This window comes from Bombus terrestris, chromosome 7 (assembly GCF_910591885.1).
Source record: "Bombus terrestris chromosome 7, iyBomTerr1.2, whole genome shotgun sequence".
Taxonomy (NCBI): domain Eukaryota; kingdom Metazoa; phylum Arthropoda; class Insecta; order Hymenoptera; family Apidae; genus Bombus; species Bombus terrestris.
The window spans coordinates 3,685,126-3,705,712 of NC_063275.1; the positions used below are offsets into that span (position 1 = coordinate 3,685,126).

The 20,587-nt window shown below is 40.5% G+C and overlaps 1 protein-coding gene and 2 long non-coding RNA genes across 13 annotated transcripts in view; 1 reads left to right on the top strand and 2 right to left on the bottom strand.

Annotated features, from left to right (window-relative positions):
* LOC100650440 (dorsal-ventral patterning protein Sog) overlaps positions 1-20,587 on the top strand; it is a 100,750-nt gene that overhangs the window by 48,749 nt on the left and 31,414 nt on the right. For all 9 annotated transcript variants that reach the window (XR_001098827.3, XM_012309976.3, XM_020863618.2 and 6 more), the window contains one exon: positions 19,491-19,594. Coding sequence is in view for 8 of the 9 variants with exons in the window: in XM_048407514.1 (XP_048263471.1) it covers positions 19,491-19,594 (104 nt within the window). In the remaining variant the exon portion in view is untranslated. The remainder of the gene's footprint in view (positions 1-19,490; positions 19,595-20,587) is intronic.
* LOC125385443 lies at positions 1,514-10,650 on the bottom strand. The gene is made up of 6 exons (XR_007224738.1): positions 9,705-10,650; positions 4,927-5,039; positions 4,500-4,830; positions 4,177-4,408; positions 3,528-3,722; positions 1,514-3,436 (listed from the first exon to the last, which is right to left on the bottom strand). It is a non-coding gene; the product is annotated as an uncharacterized LOC125385443 (long non-coding RNA).
* Positions 11,039-19,493, bottom strand: LOC125385442. Of its 3 annotated transcripts, none has more exons than XR_007224737.1 (4): positions 19,293-19,493; positions 19,072-19,184; positions 12,048-18,964; positions 11,039-11,604 (listed from the first exon to the last, which is right to left on the bottom strand). It is a non-coding gene; the product is annotated as an uncharacterized LOC125385442 (long non-coding RNA). The 3 variants fall into 3 exon arrangements; XR_007224735.1 differs by having other exon boundaries at positions 12,048-15,482; positions 15,974-18,964; positions 19,072-19,493; XR_007224736.1 differs by having other exon boundaries at positions 19,072-19,493.

The following is a 20,587-nucleotide window of genomic DNA, read 5'->3' on the forward strand; positions in this document are numbered from 1 at the left end:
TTTCTTCTTTCTTATCGTTTTTTAAAACCAACAAGAATCGTATGGTGTAGCGATACGGTGAATGGATATGGCAGTATAAATCAAACTTAACCTCTTCGTTGCATCCCATCACTCGTGCCCGTACTATTTCTTCTTCTTCTTGTTATGTACGACTTTCTATTTATATTTTCAACAAGATCTGCAGAATAAAAATATGGCTGGTAGTACGACCATAAATTTTAAATACTTTAGTACCAGATATTAAATTTCTATTATTTTCTAACCTTCGATATTTGCACTATTCTTTTTCAAATAAAAATTATGTTACCGTGCTACTTGTAAAAGTACATTCTTCCGTACAGTTTCTCTACGTCATTCGTACCACACAATTTCATACCCTTAAGCAGTCGCTTTAATCGTGCTAACAATTCGTCTGTAACGGAACCCAGTAACGAACAATTGTCGGGCCCTGTTAATTACTTTGCCTCTGAAATAATACGCTAAAAATGGTAACGGGCGCGGTGGTTGCTCGATGGTTTGTGTAACGAATGATAATAATCTCATCGCACAGGAAATTAACAGCGGCGGCGCACGTGTCCGAAAATACAACGCAGCAAAGATAACATCAGAAGAGTAATCACGCCGGTAACCCCGTGCTCGTTTGTTTCCATCAATTTCAGGCGACCGTAGGGTCATCGTTGCAACGGAGGTTCACATACCACTTACTCCCCTGAGTCACTTAATAATATCTTTGGTATTTTTACTGACCGACCTCACACGGTAATTCTTCGTTACCATCGTAGTCATTTGTTGATGGATTTTGCGACGCGTATATGATGGGTCCATCGTCATCTGTTGCTTCGACGTCGAAGAAACAGCGATGGGACTGATACGATACATATCCGTAATGTTCAAACAATTCGATATTTACTGACGAAAAGCTCACGAAAGTATACGAACATTTGTAAAAACATTGTATAAATATACAATGTGTCTTATAACATTAACACTTAACTTAAAACATTGACATTATCACTGTAATCAGATCCGACTATCACGATTATATTGATGAAGTTTAGTCTGGTCTGCACTAACAGACAACTGCCCGCAGACAATTTACATACGTTCCCAGCGAACAATCCGCAGATAAAGGGATACAAAATACAAACCCAGAGATAAGTAGCTACGTATATGTACATATTGGTCGATTATACAAGAGGCAATGTCTATGGACAAATCAGACGTAGATGTACAAAATTGCGGACTGTCTTCGATCAGTCTGGAGTAGGCTTTTGAGATAAGTGCGTACGCAGTTCAGTGACTCTCCCAGTTTCGATCATCTGACTCTCCGATCTTTTTTGACGAAATAACGAAAACTTAAGAAATTCAATGTCTTTTCAGTTCATTGCATTTAATGTTCAAAATTAGCGAAAAGGATCAGAGTCGACAATTTTATTCGTAAGTTGGTATCGATACGTATCGATGGAGTATATCGGTCCCAACAGTACAAACAAAACATAGAAGGGGAAAGGAGAAGTAACGATCCGTTCGTCTTTCCGACTTTTTGCACACAGCGACGATGCATCGCGCCTGGTTCGCTTGACTCGTGGTCTCTCGTGTGTGTGCGCGCGCGCGCCCTCTTACAGTCGCTATAAAGAGAGAGGAACGCGTGACGGCTAAATCCTTCGCGATCATTCGAGTTATTTAACTGTGGCGCGACAGATGTGCGCGGAGGAAAGGAGAAGGCGAGTATGTATTAACAGTGACTTTAAAGCGCGATGAGTGACGAGGCCGGTTTGCGTCCCAACGGGGAAGAAATTATGAGGAATCCCGAGTCGGCGCCCCGCTTTTACGCATCTGGGAGGCCAAGAGTCGTCGAGGCATCTCTTTCTAACTGCGCCTCTGCCTCTCTCTTCTTTCTCTGTCTGCTCGTGACTTCTCTATTTCCCGCCTCCTGCGTGACGCGTTCCTTTTCTGCCTCGACTCGGTCGTGGTGCCGTCGCGTGAATGACCGAGTGCCGCGTCTTTGAATTTTTCGCTGCGCACGTACACGACGTGATGGCACACACGATTGAATCCCGACGGGGACCCTCTACAGGGGTTGCGGTATCTTTATGCTAAACATGGAAACGCTACAATCTTGATTTTAATTCTTCTTAGCTCTGGAATCGTAATTTATTGAAATTAATTGAAATGAAAATATTGATACAATTGAAGTTTTAGTCAGATGTTGTTAATCTTCAGGCGTTGGAGGTTAGGTCAGTTCTGACGCATGCAGACATTTTACGTTTCATACTTCCTAACCTACTTTTCTTTTGTTCTTGTGTATTATTTTAAAGGCGTGGCAAGGTGCCTTTATGGTACATATAATAAAGTTCGAATCTTGTTTTTGATAGTTTAGATTGTAATTAATGATTGAAATTAAGATGTTGGTAATCGAAGTCCCAGTCGACGTTGGTAATCCTTTTACTAATGTATCAACAGAAATACTTCTCTTCTGATCTTTTTACAAAGAATATATAATGCAGTAAAATTGGCGTCAGTTTTACCATAAATATATACATTTATTGTTTTACTAGCTAATAATATTTTAAATTATAGTGTTGCTTATGCACAACTCCAGAGAGTGAAAGAGCTGATTGAGGTTAGGATAGATTACTTTAGAGAAGGCATTGTACAACTTCTAAGTTCAAAAGACACTGGTCTTAATGAACTTTTTAAATACAGATTATTTATGATATAAAATAGTGCATTTCGATTACCATAGAGCAGATGTTATAATTAAAGACAAGACTTTGGCTCAAAATTGGCAAATAATCGATAATTAATTCTGATTATGCAAGAGAACGTTAATGACGTGCGAGGCGCGTTTAATTTCAGGGAAGAGAACATGAAGCAACGTCGACCGAGTAATTTTCGAGTCACGAAACTGGCTTCGCGTTTGCAAGAAATTACGAAGAATTCCCGATCGCACGTTTGATTTGTACATCTGGCAGGCGTTCTATCGCTTCGTTTTGCTTTCCTTGCCGTGCTATTTATTCCTTCCGCCGTCCGGTTAGCTTTTTCTTCGTAGACCTTGCTCCTGCTCTTTCCACGGCTCCTCATTAATTGAATCGCTCAATTTCAACCGCGATTGGCCTGCATTTATCGTCGCGCGTTCACACTCTGATCGACCTACGAACGAGTTCGGATGATTCAGATCTGAAGCATTCGTGAAATCATTAACAGAATACAATCACCGGTTCTTCGTTAATTAAATTACTCAATTTGAATCCTGAATTGTGTTTATAACATTTACTATCTATCTTATAATTCGAGGCTGCTTCTGCTCGCGTGCGTATGCTCAGAATGACGTCAATTAAGGTGCACACTGTTGCAACTTGTTCCCAAGATTAGATATTGTTTTATATAAAATGAATAATTGAAAATTCATCCTAATTATATCGCATTCCTTTTTCTGAAAGATATTAATGTATGCTTTTATTATCGAAGAGGTTAGTATATTTTTAAGGACTCATTATTTGTAACTTGGCATACATTCAACTTACTATTAGCGAAGAGAGAGGAACGAGGTTGTTATTAGAATTATTATGTATATAAATTGTGAAAGTAATTCGGGAATAATTCCGTGGTAAGATAGACAGCCTCGGCATTCCGGAAATGTAACCACTCTATTGCGTCCACTGAAAGGGTTAATGGTGCCTTCGCGAGTAGCAACTACCAACAGTTGACGTATATATAACCTGTATACATGAAACGGTATGTTAACGTTAACGACTTAATAGTATTAACTTAATAGAATTACTATCTATCAACGTACGTATTGTTGAGATCGAGGTTGCAAATGCTGTCTAAATATTATACATTTTTTCTATACTATGGCAAACTGTGTTGAATATATATATGATGTCTTTCCAAAATTCTTTACAAAATTCTTTATTCAGAAGACATGATCGATGAATTATATATCATAGAATTTGGTAAAAGCTATTTAAAGAAATTCATTATCAAGAAAAGTGTAGACAGCAAAGAGTCTTAGTCTAATTCTATGGTTAAATCTTTTTCAACTTGCGCCATAGAATTTTTTGACCGATCAAATATGTATATTCTATTTTCATTTAGAAATATTTGATAGAACTCAACAACCATATTGTGTAACGATAAATATAAAACCTCCTTAAAAAAATCTCCGCTTACAGAAAAGTAGATTCTAGATCGGTGTCGTTTTCTTCTCCCGCTGCATTCCCCAAACCTTATCAGTTATCATGATCGGCGCTTCGCTGGAAATAATTTTACGGTGTAGCACGTTACTCGTTCCTTCCATCTTTCTTCCTTTTTCCTTTTCTTTGTTCCTCATAGCAAGCTCAAAAGCGGATTCCGAGGACATACGTTAGTGTCTGCCGAGTATTCCAGAACAGAGTGTCGGCGCCTAGAAGCCAGAGCATTTATCCATTGGGTCCCACAAAACATGTCTCCGGGTGCGTGCATTATATGAAAGGTACGATATACATAGCACGTACGACAAGTAGTAGGGGTAGTGCAGTGGCCCGTGCCGCCTGAAATACACGGACAACCGACTCTCTGGCACTCGACTCCATTCTGAGTGTGGCAGCACACCGAACAACTCTCCCCTATCACCCGCGCCCCCTTCCTCGCCCCTCTTCTGTTTCGGCCGCTTGCTCTTCAAACGCATCTTCGTGTTGCTCCCTGCACTTCCCCTGTATCGCTCTTCCCTCTTTCGTCTCGTTCCATACTTCTACCTCTTCTGTCTTCGAGAGCTCTTTACACTTCGATAGTGTCCGTGGTTTTCTCGTTCTGTTCTACCATGATCTTCTCATTGTTTGATAACGGCTGCAATAATCATAATATTGATCATTTTGTATGGTCGACTGTTCGCTTCGTTAAGTTTCTATATTCTTAAGTATCACTAATTAGGATGTTATTTACCTAGGAAAATTATTTAAATAAGTACACAGGTAATAATGGACACGGAGGTTAGTCATCTCTACTGTCTTAAGGAATAACATTCAACGGTCGATGACTCTTCTTCTGTAATTCTCCTACATGTAAAATATGCAGTCATTTGTTTTATGTATCATGAATTTTGTAGAGAAAGAGACATAGAGCGGTTAGAAAAAGTACTTGTACGGCATGTTGTCTTTATTATAGCATCTACATATATATTCTAATTAATTAGTTTCAAGTATATTAAATTTTGCATCATTTAGTAGTACTTTCATATGACTGCAAAAATTTGCTGAACAGTAAAAATGGAATATAGGGAAAATAAGGATCTGTACAAATACTCGTCGTAGCTGCTGCATATTTAAGTTTTGCAATGAAAAGATTGCAAAAATTTGATGACACTTTCACTTTCAAGTAGATGCAGCCACAAATGGTCAATTTCCAAACGCATGATGTTTGAGTAATTCATCTAATATTGTATCTGCAAACTATGAATTATGCGTTGAATGACTTTTTCGTAATTAAACATTTTAAAACACTATATGGCGATACAACCGTTGTTTTCTATCTCATTCTCATCTCCATCAGATCTCGCAGATCTCCGTCGAGCGAAACAGTGAATTACGCGAGCGACATTACTCGTTTGATCGTTTTTTGTCGCCCTCTCGCGGTCGTTTCGTTTTGCCTGTCTCTTCGCCCCTTCTACAATGGCGCTCGGTCATATCGAGAGAGACAGACGACCGAAGTTTCGACTAAACGCGAGAGACCCTTGACGAATGGTTTCAACGCTTTCTTACCGCATCGTCGTATTCTTTACGAGATCGTTTCTGGTCGTGCACCGACCGGTTACGTGGCCCCTTCCATTTGGCACGCGTTATTCGCACGCACGATACACATCATTCGCCTCTTACGCTATCGTGATGTAGATTATTACGAGATTTATCGAGTCTGTGTTTTCAAGTTATAATTTACATGCACTTCCTTTAAAATTATGTTTTGCATTGTTTATGAAAGTTTTAAATATGTAACAACCTCGAGAGTCAAAATAGAACGGTACTATCTATTAGTAGCGATATGTTAAATTTAAATAGTTTAAATAAAGGTAATTTGGATCTGATCCTGAACTACGTATGTACATGTGAATCAACATGTACAAGAATCAGCGTGTATTCTCGCGAATTGTGCACAAGTTTACGCAAAATGGAAAAAGTGATTTTGCAAGGAAAATCCGTTTATATACGCACTCGTTTCTTCAAATTGAAAATAGAATATTCAAAATTTTCCTTCAGTGGAAACAAAATGAAGTATCGCTAAACAGAAAAGTTTATTTTTTCACGAATCTTTTTATCTTCTTTCTCTTTTCGTCTTTTCTTTTTCGGACGAGAGAAACTCCGATAGCTAGTTGAAAGTTATCACGCAGCCGAGTACAGCGATAGCTGTTCTTTTTGGTTTACTGGAAATATTTTCATCGCGAGGATTTCGAAGAAGACGGCGAGAAAGCGAGAGCGAATTTAAAATTTCGCCGTGTCTCATTCCGCGAACGAGGGCGAGAACGACGAGCGTCGATGTACGCGACGAGCACCGGATATCGTACGTTAGGTTCGCGATCCTGTGTGCGTGTGAATGCACGGAATCGATGTGATTCACGGCCGATGTGATGCGTGGGTGCAACGAGTACGGTGGTTCGAATGAATAGCAAGTGTATGGTTAAAAAATAAACAGAGTAAGATAAAATGTGAATAATATTTGTTAGTACGTTTATCCTGTACTGATCTGTTATACATCATTCCTAACCTCTATAGATCAACGGTATCTTGCATTCTAATAAACTTTCAATAATTCAGTTTTCGACTTATACAGAATTTCAATTCGCAACGGCTCAATAAATAACTTAGGTTGGTAGAATAAAGTAAGTGTGTTAGGTTAGGAAGATTGCGTTTCCATGAAACCGGAGACACTCCTCGAGATTAAGTTATTCGAGCGCTAGAAATTCTGGAAGCACGCAAGGATCAGCAGAACGCTGCAGTTGCGCGCGCACACCGATTCTTCGTACGATTCCCGCTCGATTTCTCTTCACAGTTGTGCGTGGAGCGGGTGGTAACGGTGAGTGATCGTGCACGATGGTCGCGATGCCTCTGAGAATCTTTTAATTTCGCGGTTCGTTAGGAAAACCATCATTGAAAACCGACATGACACATTATGTATCTCACTCACGCAGTTCTCAACTGTACTCATATACGTACAAGTATATGTGAGCTTACGCGCAAACTATATACTTTATTCATATTTATTCCATAAGTATTTCTTAAAATGACCATACTATAATATCATATCTATGATTGGTAGAGAACCATAGAAAAATAAGGAAACTGGAGAAAGGTGAAGTGCCAGTTACAGTCAGGAGCAGTCAGTGTAGATGCAGCATGGAGGGGAGAAAGATGGCGAGAGTAAGAGGAAAGAAACGAGAAAGTCCGTAAAAGGAACTAGAACGGAGGTGGAAATGAATATAAGGGAAAAAGGGGTGGAGACTCGTGGAAAAATGATAGGGGAACTGTTGAGTTGTAATACGGCGTAGGGGGATCAGAGGTGGAGGTGAAAGGAGGAGACGAGTTAGTATGATCAGTGAGCAGATAGGTAAGACTGATCTCAGTCGTGACGACAAATACGGTCATAATTACGCGTGTAAGGAAGTATAACAACGGACCTGCCTCTTTTCTCTTGGAAAAGGTTTGACCATTTTCGGGCAACCTGTGCTCAGTTGCTTTGCAGGGATATCGCACGAGGATTTTTCTGTCGGCTGAACGCTGGCCTCCGGCTGACTTATCGCGTCGCCCGATCTCTAGCAGGTTTCTGGCGCCACTAGTCACGCGAATTTCAATTATCACCATGCACTGATCTAATGCTATAGATATAACGCGTGTTCTGACTAACTGCCGTTTATAAAACGTTTGAATAAAACATTTGAGAATTGATAACCCATATATTCGTAAGAATCTATATATTATCTATCTATATATAATTGTTTCGATGTATTCGTTAGAACGACAGTTCGTTAAAATATGCACATACTGTAGCCATAACCTAAAGGTGTATCTTCATAGAAGCAACAATATATAATAAACAGCATATTTTATTACTGGTAACTGGCGAGCGTGGAGGAACCTAGAGAAACAATAAGCAACAAATATCAGTAATACCTTCAAGAAATATGGATTATCAGCAACAGATTTCTAGTTATCGGTCCAGTGAGGGCGCAGCTTAACGCTTATCGCGATTCAGCAACCGATCGGACGTGTCAAGAACGTTCTAGCGATCTACTTTCATCTGAAGACTATTACAAATTTAATTACATTATAGAGCAAGAGAGAAGGAAATATAAAAATAAATCGTAAATGTAAAATCTAATACGAGCCGCACCCACGATCATGCAAATCGACAATCAAACATCCCACGCTTGCGACCCGAATATAAAACCTGCACAGTCAGCGTTAACGATCATCTTAATGTATCTTTCGAGCGCCGAACAAGTGGCAGGGGAACGACAGCATTGGCAGACAGCGACGGTACAGAATTTGATTCGGCTTTTACTATATATGGATGTAAGAATGCCCGCACGCAACATTCTGATGTATGTATCAGGGACAAACGATGACGACGTCGACGACGACGGCGACGTCGATCTGGACGACGTCTGTTGAAGGCGCTTTGGCGTGCTCTAGGATACACCAGACACCGCGTAATGCTTGGCGTAGTTGGTGAATGGCCCCTTGATCCAGATTTTTGTAGGGTGATTTTTGCACACTCAGGGCCACCTATATATAGCACTCGGCACTCGACATTGCATCGCCAGTTGCCGTCTCGACGACAGCGTACGGCCAGGAAAGAGAAGCGAGGAGAGGGAGTCTTCGCGTTTTGCCTTTTTTCGTCTTCTTCGTCTTTCCTTCATTCGTCCTTTCTTATTCCCCTCTTTCTTTCTCTTTTTATCCTACGTTTCCATTCTTCGCCCGAATTTTTTTATATGTTGCGGTTAATTCCCCAATTTTTGTATGCTGGTGCAGTCAAAATCTGTCTTTTCACATACGTTTGTTTTCCAGTCTCGTTGCTTTTCGTATTTGTACTTTCATTGTAATAAGTAAGTTGGATATCTTAGCCCGACCAAATGAATCGTAGGTTGGTATGATCCGTTCTTGTTTAGTGTGTACGCAACCTATGAGCGCCTGATGCGTTTCGACCTCTGCGCGTCGCATGGCGTGCGCCGAACTGTTTGTTTACGGGAAGTGGTTAGAGAGATCATTGACTCGTTTGTAGCTTCTCAGCGGGTATAGCGTGTCGTGTGGCGATCTTCCGCTGAATAGGAACAGTGTTATCGTTGACACTGTCTACTGACCTCTAATAAATCATGCATAAGGATTTTCAGTCTTAACCTATAATTGAAGTTTCATAACTCTTTTCATTCCAGTACTATAACATTATTTTTTTAATTTCCAATGACACAGAATGAGAATAGAAATTAGAATAGAAATGCACTACATGACCGAAAAATTTCGTAAAGAATTGCATACAGAATCACACATAAAATCACGTAATAAAGGACATTAAGTTAGGTATACTCGACTTAGTTGTATGTCACTCAGCGGAATTCTATCTTAAATCTCATTTTGAATCCTACTGTCAGACAAATAATAAGAATGTTTTAAAAATTACCGCACTGTAAAGCAAATATAAAAATCTGATAAATATCTTATCTTACTAAGACTTACTTTAATTTTTTATGTCCATGTTATTAATATAGAATCGTACACATTGCGTACCGATCAAACCACGTCTCTACACTATTAAGAGCTATTTCTTCTACGTCTGTGGAGCGACAGTAACATATTTCTTCGCGCGCCCCTTGCAAAATCACACCATTTATCATAACTCTTGATGCGGCATTAACATTCCCGTTCTTGCGCTGCGCTGGAACTGTTCGGCACGGCCTGCTACGATCGACTAGCAATACATATTTCTGTCGCCTCGCGCCCGGTTCTTATATCGTCCATGATGAAGGGCGCATCAGTGACTTGGTGACATATTTTTGCACACTTCAGTGCCTCTAATTGGAATTTCACGCTTCTTTTGCTTATCGTCTTCGATGTCTCCTTATGACATCATTTAATCATGTGGGAAAAACTTATATTTGTGTTTTAAAGTTATTTCAAAAAGAAAAATACCGCAGGGTCACTGGCTGGCGGGGAACTCTCGACCTTTCACGTTACTCGTCGGCGTTTCCCTTCACGCGCACCGAAAGAGATTAATTGTGCTTCTAAAGCCGCCGGCAGATAGGATCACCTACAGCTTTGATCTTTCCTTGTTGTTCTACCACCTACGTTGATGGTTAGAAGAAACATCGAAGATATTTTAAACAGGGATGAACGTGAAATTGAAAATTGAGATTATAATTTTCTTCTTCTTGTAATTTGAAACTTTGTTTTCTTGTGCCATGAAATTTCAAATATTTTGTTATTCGTAGTAGAGGACGTAAATTTTTATTTATATATATATATATAGGTTATTAGGAATTTCACGGATCACGTGACTCTAGAGGTCACTGTTGTAGTCGGCCGGTCAACTATGTCGCCGACCAATGGATAAATTTATTCTGTATCAGTAGAAAACACCGGCTTTAAGTCGGCGTCGGCGCGGTACGAACAAAGCGGCATTGTTATATGCCCTCACGGCAGTAAAACATCGTTCGCTTATCAACCTGTAACACTCCTGTTCTCTCACCAGATCTATTTTAGGAGATATAGAAATGCGCGTGTGGAAGCATTGACGGAGTCCGTGCTCAGTTTGGTGGATAATGTGGGACGTGTTTCGAGTCACGTGACTGAAAATACTTATAATCTAACCTTTTCGCAATCTGTTGAGAACTGCCATGATATTGTGTTTGGTAATGTGTGTTACTAATATCTAGACAAACTAACCCAATTTATTTAAATTCTTTATTTTTTCTATATTCACTTTTCGTTATATTCTATATTATTTCGATATATTTTCTATAACTACATTCACGAAAAGATTATAAAAATCGAAAAGAACAAAATTCAGAATTCGTTAGTTTCGTTCTATGACATATCTAAATTCTATTAAGCAAGTTTATGTGGCGACAAAAGTCATATAAAATTCTGTTGCAGTAATGGTGTGATTGGAAATACCATTGAATACATAGAAACATGAAAGTCTGGGCTCGATTGCCGATAAAGGCGCGGTCTCTGTTTTTTTCACCAATCCTGCAAATTCTATAGTGACATCTAATTTTAGCCATGTGGGTATTCAAGCCTGAATTGCGTAATTCCTTTTAATTCGAGTCACGTCCGGCCATTTATATTTCATTATATTTTTTGACGACCGAAGAAAATTGCTGAAATCGCTGTTTAGAACCGACGTAGGTGTATGTTGTGTTTTGTTCCCAGACTGAGTATTTTTGAAATACTTGTAGCTACGTGCAAACAGCTAAAGTACGTGTGGGAAGCGTCATCGTGATCCTCGTACTACGCTGCCGGTGGCGCTCGCCCCGGAAAAGTGAAGTTGCGAGGGCGTTTCGCCTACATGCGTACTCGCCCAGAGATTTACGCCTCTTTCATACAGATCGAAACGGTGAACCAGATATTATGATTCCTATAAAAACATATTAATTACTCGAGTAGCAATCTTTTATCGTAATTTAATAAATTTCTAAGATCTTTATGTAACCTTAAGGCTGATTCTCATGTCAATGTCTAATTAATTGATTGCGTATTAGCGTGTCTATTTATGTAAATGTCAAATATTTGCGAACGTAATTAAAGAAATGAGATCTAAATGAAGATTTTTCACCCATTAAATATAACGAAAACTTTTCTTTAGATACATTTTTGGATGTATAAATTCTTGATAAATGCATAAATATTCGCATTCTACTAGTTAACATGAGAATTCATATTTGCAAAGCAAAACTTCGTTTCATATATTTTCAGGGTAAAACAGTCGATTATTAGTATAAAAATATGGTTTCTTAAAGAATATGAAAATTTACCTTAGCCTTAATAAAAACATGCAAATTTGCAAAAATGCACATTCACCTCCTTTAATTTTAACGATATAGATATCCCGGTCGTAAGAATGATCTTCGGTAATTCTCCCCTTGGTTTCTTTAAAACGAAATTAGGACGACTAATTATCCATAATTCATGCAATAAAACATGCAAATCCTTGACTCCTTCATTTCCCTGCAGCCAACCAGATCGTAGATGCGTTTGCGTGCAGCTCGATTGAGGCCGAGGAGTACTCGACTTTAACTCCTCTGCATATTAATGTTGATCGAGGACTCGGTGAGATACATATTCGGTCGAGGCGCACGTAGGCGTACACCTACGTGAAACCTGTAGCCAGGAGAGCAGGTACGGCCGTACAACAGCGTCGCCGTTTTATAACGTAGTGGCGAGACACGGCAGGAGAGACGACCGCGATGTGTCGATGTCGACGAAGAGAAGTCGCGAGGAGAGTGTGTCGCCTACGTGTCTGCCCACTTGCAGTGTCAGGAGACCAACCTATGAGAAAGTGGCCCTCAAGGATCGGGCCGGACCGGAAGATGTAGATAGCGCCCTCATATTCGGCCAGACGATGCTTCACGGCCAGCCAGCGTTGCGTAAGAACAATGTCGACGGCACCTGGCTTCGCCACACTTCCTCCCTCGTCTGCTCCCTCGTCTTCCTTTCCTCTATCGTGTTTTTTCCGCTGCTTATTTTTTTTCTTTCTTCTTCGCGTGGTCGTTACGATCTCGTCGGGAATCGCGAGGACGAGACATCGTTTTATTTTCGTTTGACTTCGCCCACGAAAAATCTCAATCCGATCGTTATCCAATCGTTCTGTTTCATTTTTCCTAGCTTTTCCCTTTGCACCCGTGGTTACCGGTTCATTTAGTTTCTCGTCGCATGATGGCGATTTATGTTAGGTTAGGTTGCAATTTTATTGTATGATAAGCTATATATAGATTGATATCTCAGTCGCTTCTTTATTTTTCACAACATCTGTTAAATCATCTGTTCGTCAATACATTTGTGATTTTTTACTCGGCTCGCGACTTCAAATCCAATTTCACATTTCTGAGTTAATGAGATCACACCTAACTTGGTGATAATTCAATTATCGTATAGACTATGTTTGGGGATTTAGAGTTCGTCAGATTTGTGTACTAAAGCGATCGCCTGATTTTCGAACTCGGACGTCACACGTTATGTGCGAACTGACCTTATAGATCTTCTACGAACATCTGTCGCGAAGCAAAGAAGAGCAAAAAAGCTAAATCTATCTTTAGCAGGTATCCCAGACTACCCGCATGTTCCTCGTTGTGCATAAATTTTCATTTTAAAGACGGTCGCGTAGTGGTCTACTGATTTGGCACCATGAACCACTTCTAAACGCTGCTTAATATCGGTTGTCATCGTGTTAAAAACCTATTACCATGAATTAACCTTTCTTCGTTAATTAAAATTCAGGCAAAAAATCATCTCGTAGCTGGGCATAACGCTGGGCATTAAAAACGACAGTAAAACTGAGAATCTGCCTTAAGGTCGATTCTAACAACACCTAAATGCTTGTGCGGTTAACTTTATTCGATTTGCCTTTCTGGAAATTTTATGGGCTTTGTTTTCATTCTGAAACAATGGCATTGTTTAGTGCGGCAATGAAACATTAGAAATCACACGACCAAGACAAGCACGTTCGCGTTCAGATAAAATAACCTCGATGCTGCTCGGTGCATCGCAATGTCACGTGACGTGAGACCGTATACGATGCTAAAGGTGATGTGAAACTCGAGATGGAGATGAGTAAGAGCGCCTATGTAACAGAGCGAGAAAGAATCAGAGTTTGAACGAATGTTGCAAGAGGGAGGAGAAGAGAACAAGTGGCGGATCGCGAAATAGGGGGGACAGGAAGTAAGTGTAACGCCGCGAGATTCATGGAAAAGAAACGAGATGGAGAAAAGTGGAAAAAGCAAGAAAAGAAAGTGGCATGTGTTTGTCGTTCACTCACCCGGCTATCGCGTCGTTTCTTTTTCTACTCCTTTTTTATCCGTCGCCAGTGGAGAACGTTATTTATTTTAGCGAGCGAGGACGTACTCATAGCGTTGTTACAAAACTGCCTAGAGGGCGGTTTGATGGATATAAAGATAGTGGGCCGAATGCAGGTTTAAATATCCTGTTCCGCGTGAAGAACTGTGCAACTGTGTTAAGATGCTAGCACGAATTTGGGCCGATACTGAGAATGCGCGTGACTTTGTAGCGTCTTATTCTAGTCACCTTATTGTTGTACCATGGAATTATGGTATTATTACAATCGTAGATTTTGTTGCTACAACATAATATTCATTTAATAAACTTAAAATTCCAACAGTATATGAATTTAGTATGAAGAAGAAAATTAAAAATTGTATGGGGTGTTTGTAATAATTTTTTTATAAAATTATGTTAATTTACCAACTGAGAAACGATTTGTTTCATTGAATATAATACAATCAGTAAGAATAAAAAAATTAGTACGAAGAATACCAGGACGGTTATTATTTTCAAACATTTTATGATCACTCTACAATTTTCTCGCGGATAGTAAGCTCGCAAAAAAGCTCGCGAACGTGTTTGTTAACAATATGTAAATAGATGACAAACTTTACAAGAACGCCAATGAGGGCGCACATTTACGAGTTATGTTTGTGGATTCGTTTCTCGAACGGCAGAGTTTATATCGTGAATTTATGTAACCTAGTCTCAGACGAAATTAATATCGCGGTCGAGGCGTGTTACACCTCGCGTGTCGACGGTTTATCGTCCCCGAAACTGAAACGTGTCCCTGATCGCGATTCGAATTTCGCGCGCAGGCAAAAAGTTGGAAAAGGAAAGAAGCACGTGTGGATTTGTTGGCAAGTTTTCTTATAACTTTCTTGGCGTCCATATTCTCGTTCAGTTTATTGAATAGCAGGAGGAATAAAGTCAGGGTAAATGTTTTACCGTGGAGAATTTGGAGCAAGCTTCTTTCGTCGTACGTAAGATAGTCATCGGTCTGGCTTTAACGACGTTTTGCGGGCAAGAACGGTTTTGTAGAAGCAAAAGTCGGGGTAACGTGTCCAATCTTCCGACATTGGACAGGCCGAGTCAACGGTCGACGCCTTAGATATTTTAGGATTAACAGTAGTCTATCCTGTCGTATTTTTCCCAAATGAATCCCGGTTGAGGATTCATCGCGGTTCATCGAACTCCTCAGTTAGAAGCGCCACGCGTTCATCGTTATCCTAGACTGACTACGTGGCTCAGAATAGTGGCAGAAACAGTCTTCCTAGAATTCTTGATGAGATTCGCTGAAAGTTAAAGCTAGAAGGAATGAATCGTCAACGTATGATGCTCGAACTTTAAATACACCAAATTATCCTGTGACTAAAATTACTTGCCTTGGTTCATTCGAATGTGTAATAACGCCATCTTTGATCTAAAAACGGTAATTAATATTGACCTTGCAGTAACCTATAAGGGACCACGCAATAATTAATAATAGTTACATAAACGTAGCATATTATTGGAAGATGCAAGGCACAAAGAATATGTTCGTATAATAGATACCACACATATAGAAGATCATTACATAAATCAAAAATATAAGATAAAGATTCTATAATTTGGTGAAAACTACTATAATTATCCTATAAATGCTTCAGTTTCTTCAAACATTATTACATTGTAGGAGATGATGACTGAAAAAATATTAAGCATATCTTAAAGATCTTTTTACATAATTAGATCTAATATCAAAAGTCAATAATTAATAACGACCTTGTACACATTACTAATTCCTCTTTTTCCCCTAGATTTCTCAAACTAAACAGCTATATACATACACGGATCATAATGCAACAAATGTTTTGTGTGTATCTTCACCTTAAGTCAATATTAGTATTACCGAACGATAGCAACCGTTTGGTGCCCCTCTACCGGAGTGGAAGTGAATTTACACGAACCCGTCTTAAACACGACGTCGTAACTGGTGTCGCCAGCAAGAGCGTCTCCTCCTGTTTTTGCGCTGCTCGAAACGGCCGACACTCAACCGTTTGAGGACGCCTGTTTTCATTACGTGTCTCAACCCAAACGCCGTATTACGTCGTCGGCTCTCAGGATGGCCCTGGTTGTCGTCGTAGTAGTGTTATACGCCGTTTGAGTGGCTGCTCCTTTTTTACGACTGCACTCGTCGACTTTCGTCGTGTCGTGTCCGTACGATTTTTCTGCGAACCGAAAGGGGAAGAGAGGAACGCGTTACGCGAGAAGGCCTTCTCCGTTTATGCAAATCGCGGCCAATTTACGGACGCAGCCTCGACGCTTTTCCATTCGGTTTAATTTATGCTAATCCATTTATGCAAATGTCTCGGTAATTCGCGTGAACGCCCTCTACGCGGCTGTTCTTCGCTAGCATCCTTAATTTTGTTACGTGTTAAGACCGCGGGACGGTCACAAAAGCGCTATTATGCATGTACAAGGAAAAACAGCGGAACGCCACCATGGGGCAGGCCATTGAATTTCTGATTGGTTCACCGAGAGGGCGCGTTTAGTGTTCCGCGAAATGGCCAAGGAAGCTGCTGCTGCGCCAAGCACGGTCGGCTCACTGGCTCGAGATAAAGCGCACAAAATTTCACAGTTCATAAGTTACAGCAACGGAGTTAACGGTCTATGAAACGTTAGTATATGGGCCAAATTAGCATCGGCCGACTCTATACTCCGTCGTCCATCGCGTCGTCCACTCCGCTACGACGTCCTATTCTCATCCTTCCAATAATAGATTAAACGTTTAGCGAGATTTGACGCCTATGCTCCCACCCTATCGTTGTTACATTCCTTCCCATGAGCTTAGACTTATGTGGTAACGGCAATGGAGTATTTCTATAGCGTTGCAACTTCAAATAATAAAGAAAAGAGAAATTTCTATAAAAATTTGTATATATATAAAGACAATTAGTATAGAAAGAGTAAAGTCTATTGTAAAAATCTGACAATATTATTAAATGGGTAATTTTTATGTTCCCTGTGAAACGACTTATCGGCGCGTTTCGCGCTACGTATCGCGTTACGAATTCTAGAGAAACGGGCGTTAAGAGGGCGCGAGCCGAGAAAGAGAAGAGGTCCATTAGGAGAATGTCAGATCGAAACGATAAAGAGCGTCGACCGTGCACGCGCGGTGCGCCAACACGGCAACGGTTCTCCCTGAAGCTTTCCTCTGATTTCGATGTCCCTCATAGCGCAGTGGCGGGATTAATTCGTTCTCTGGCTTTGTCCTCGATACTCGAGTGATTTATTCGGTTTACTGGCGTGTCTCGTGTTAAACGAAGGAAGGAAATCGAGCCGGATGAAATGGACGGAATTCGTTGATTTTGTTGGCAACACTGTGTGTTTCTCGCCATATCCTGTATTCAGGCCATTAATACGTTCGCGAATGTAACGATTCTGATCTATATTTTTTCTTTAACCTCGTAAACCATAGTTCTTCATAGTTGTGCCTTCATAGTTCTCTGTATTGTAAAAATCCTTTGGTATACAAAGGCCTGTTTGTTGCAATCGACGATAAAGGCCGGCGCATACACATAAAACGAAGAGAAAGGAGTTATACCTGGGATGAATTGAACGATGAACCGAACAGTATCGATGACATACGAACACGGCCGCATAAAGGGCGAGGTAGCACTGGACTCGCATATTTGCGATGCGGTGGCGTATTGAGGCTCTCTTCTCTCGGACTCTCCTGGTTGCTTAGGACCGACCATGCGCTTAGAACGACTTAGTACACACGGTGCAACGACCTCGCGCAACGAGCCTTACTGTGTATCTTTCTTCCTCTCTTTCTCTGTCGAATGTGCGCACATTTGAAGCAAACGGAACGACTGGACGAATCCAAAGAGACCCGATCTCCTTTCGTTTCCCCGTTCGTTGAAACGTGTAGCGTCGCGACGCTTGCATCGTATCGAACTTCTGGATGGATTCAACCGTGATTTGTACCGTTGCTCGGCTAATAGGTTCGTTGGTACGCTGCTGAAGAATTCCACGGACTTCAGTTGATCAGCGTATAATCTATTACGTTTTATTTTTGGCTTTAGACGCATTCTCGTCTGTTGATCGTTAGAGTAGACTGTATCGGATAGTTGGAATTCTTCCCGTTATTATTTAATAAATGATCCGCTAACCTTCATCTTCTTATGACAACTCAATTATGATCTATTTTGTTATGGTTCTTGACTCGTAATAGCGAGTTGCATTTGCGATTCACCTTGATATAAAATATCAACAAAATATCGAAAACCATCGATTCGATGTGCAGGGATGGCTGCTTATCCACTGGCCGTCACGTGATGCGTAGCACGCGAGGCGGCGCCACGCTTCCCATAAAGCGATTGCTGTATTCCGGTCTCGAGAAACTTCTTCGTGTTGAGGTGTAACGCGCACGAATCGCTCGGTTACCGGGCGCGTGATACGCTCGATGGAGGGGATGGAAGCGGTTTCTTAGAAGCGGCGATAAGTCGCATAATCCGACAGAAAGAGTGCAGGTTATTTTCGGCGCGGGCACGGTCGAGTATTTATTTTTACGCTGAAAAAGAAAAGGACGTCGTTGCGGTTAACAGTCATACACGGACCTAGCTGACTTTTCCCTCGGTTTCTTTTTATCTTAGCGGAAGAAGGTGAATCCACGTCACTGTTAAACGAGGCAACGGCCTTGCGAGAATGGTGCTCGCTTTCTTTTTCCTTCTTTCAGATCGCCTTCTGCCGCTTTCCTTTCTCTCTCTCTCTCTCTCGCCCCGTCGCTTTCTTCTTTTACGCACCGTCTCATCGTCGTCTCGGCGATTTTTAAGCGGCGACCAAGGAACGTTTGCTCCTTCTTCGAGCACGGTGATGATTCAGAGACTGGCGATTAGCGTACCCCAGCCGGAAAGAGTCCTCCATTCATTCCGCGATTTCACTTTTATCCCATTCTGGAATGTAAAGGGATTATGTGGTCGTATTACGTATAACTTAAGCGATACACGATTTCCTTCTTTCGCAATGGAAACTTAAATAACGAGTGCATTAATTTTCTTACGTTCGTATCACGTTTTATACATAGTTTATAAAATAGTTGATCCGTTTCTTCGGTACTTTGCTCAAAGTGCCTTCGCATCTCTTGAATTAAGTTTCGATCTCGTTGATCAGAAACTATGGAAAGAACATGAAATATAAACGTGCAATTTACAATCGACGATCATGAATTTTTCTTCCAGTCAAATAGTACAGTTAAACAGTATGGAATATTTATTCGTAAACCTTTCTCCTCTGCAACGCCCTCTTTTCCTCTCCTATCCACGATCTCCACTTTCTGTTCGCTTTCAAATATTTCCGCCTAGTCATTTTTCATTCGCCTAAGTCGTACATATACCAGCCGCTGTTGCATCGAAGAAAACGGGAAAAAGAAAAGAGGAGCCACAAATTCACCAAGCCAATTCAAATGCCTCTTTGTTGCAGAATGTACGTTCGGCAAGCAGATACGGGAACTGGGCTCCACCTGGTTCGCGGATTTGGGCCCGCCCTTCGGAGTCATGTACTGCATCAAATGCGAATGCATTCCGGTACGTATTAAAGTGGGTGTGTCCTCACGCATTCGTGCGTGTCTTTGTGCACGTATCGGGTCTCCCCTGTTCGTTCGAGTCCGACCTTTAACCCCCTCGCGGCGAGGCGAGCCTCAAGCCGCACGTACAACATTACGTTTCTATGTAACTGGCCGACCTGACGCGACTTTTACGGAATTCACGTCGATTATTCCTGTAGGTACAACGGTCCCGGAACACCCTGTTCTCCGCTACTATAGCTTGTTTCAAAGTACCAAATATCTATTATCTTCTTGGTCGGACCATTTGTTCGTCGCAAGCTTCTATAATTTTGTAATTACAAGTAAATGGGAATAAAATAATTCCGGATTGCAAATAATGTAATATAAATCTTTCATAGAAACTGATCCTAATATAACATTGGATATAATAATACAAATTTCCAGGTGAACCTTGGCGATTTGCTCGAACTTATCCTTCCAGGATAAGTTTTCTTAATTTTATTATATAAATTTTGCTTGCATAAGCCATTGGCAATTCAAATTACGAGTTAATTCCGTAAAATTCCTGGTCAAACAGTTACTACAAAAATATCGTTGTCTGGATTACGTCATTTCACACAGTCATAGGTCATCATCGTACGATATGTCAATAATTGACGTTCGTTCAAATATCAACGTAATCTGTCATTTAATTTAGTCTAATTATTCGATGTAATATATTATTTATAATCCTAAGCTTCCCTTAAGCTCGATTCAATTTTTATATTCACTTACTATACATGTAAAAGCAATTTGGTCGTACGAATTCGAATTTATAAAATATAAAATAGCTTATGTATTTTTCTGGAATTTAAAGTATAGCAAACGTAATACAAAATAGCTTATATATTTTTCAGCAATTGAAAATACGTCAAACGTATATACTTACTAGGAAATATTTACTAGGAAAGATCATAGACTATGTAGAACGTATAAGTTTCCGACAACCACCGTATGCAACAGGCTGATCGAT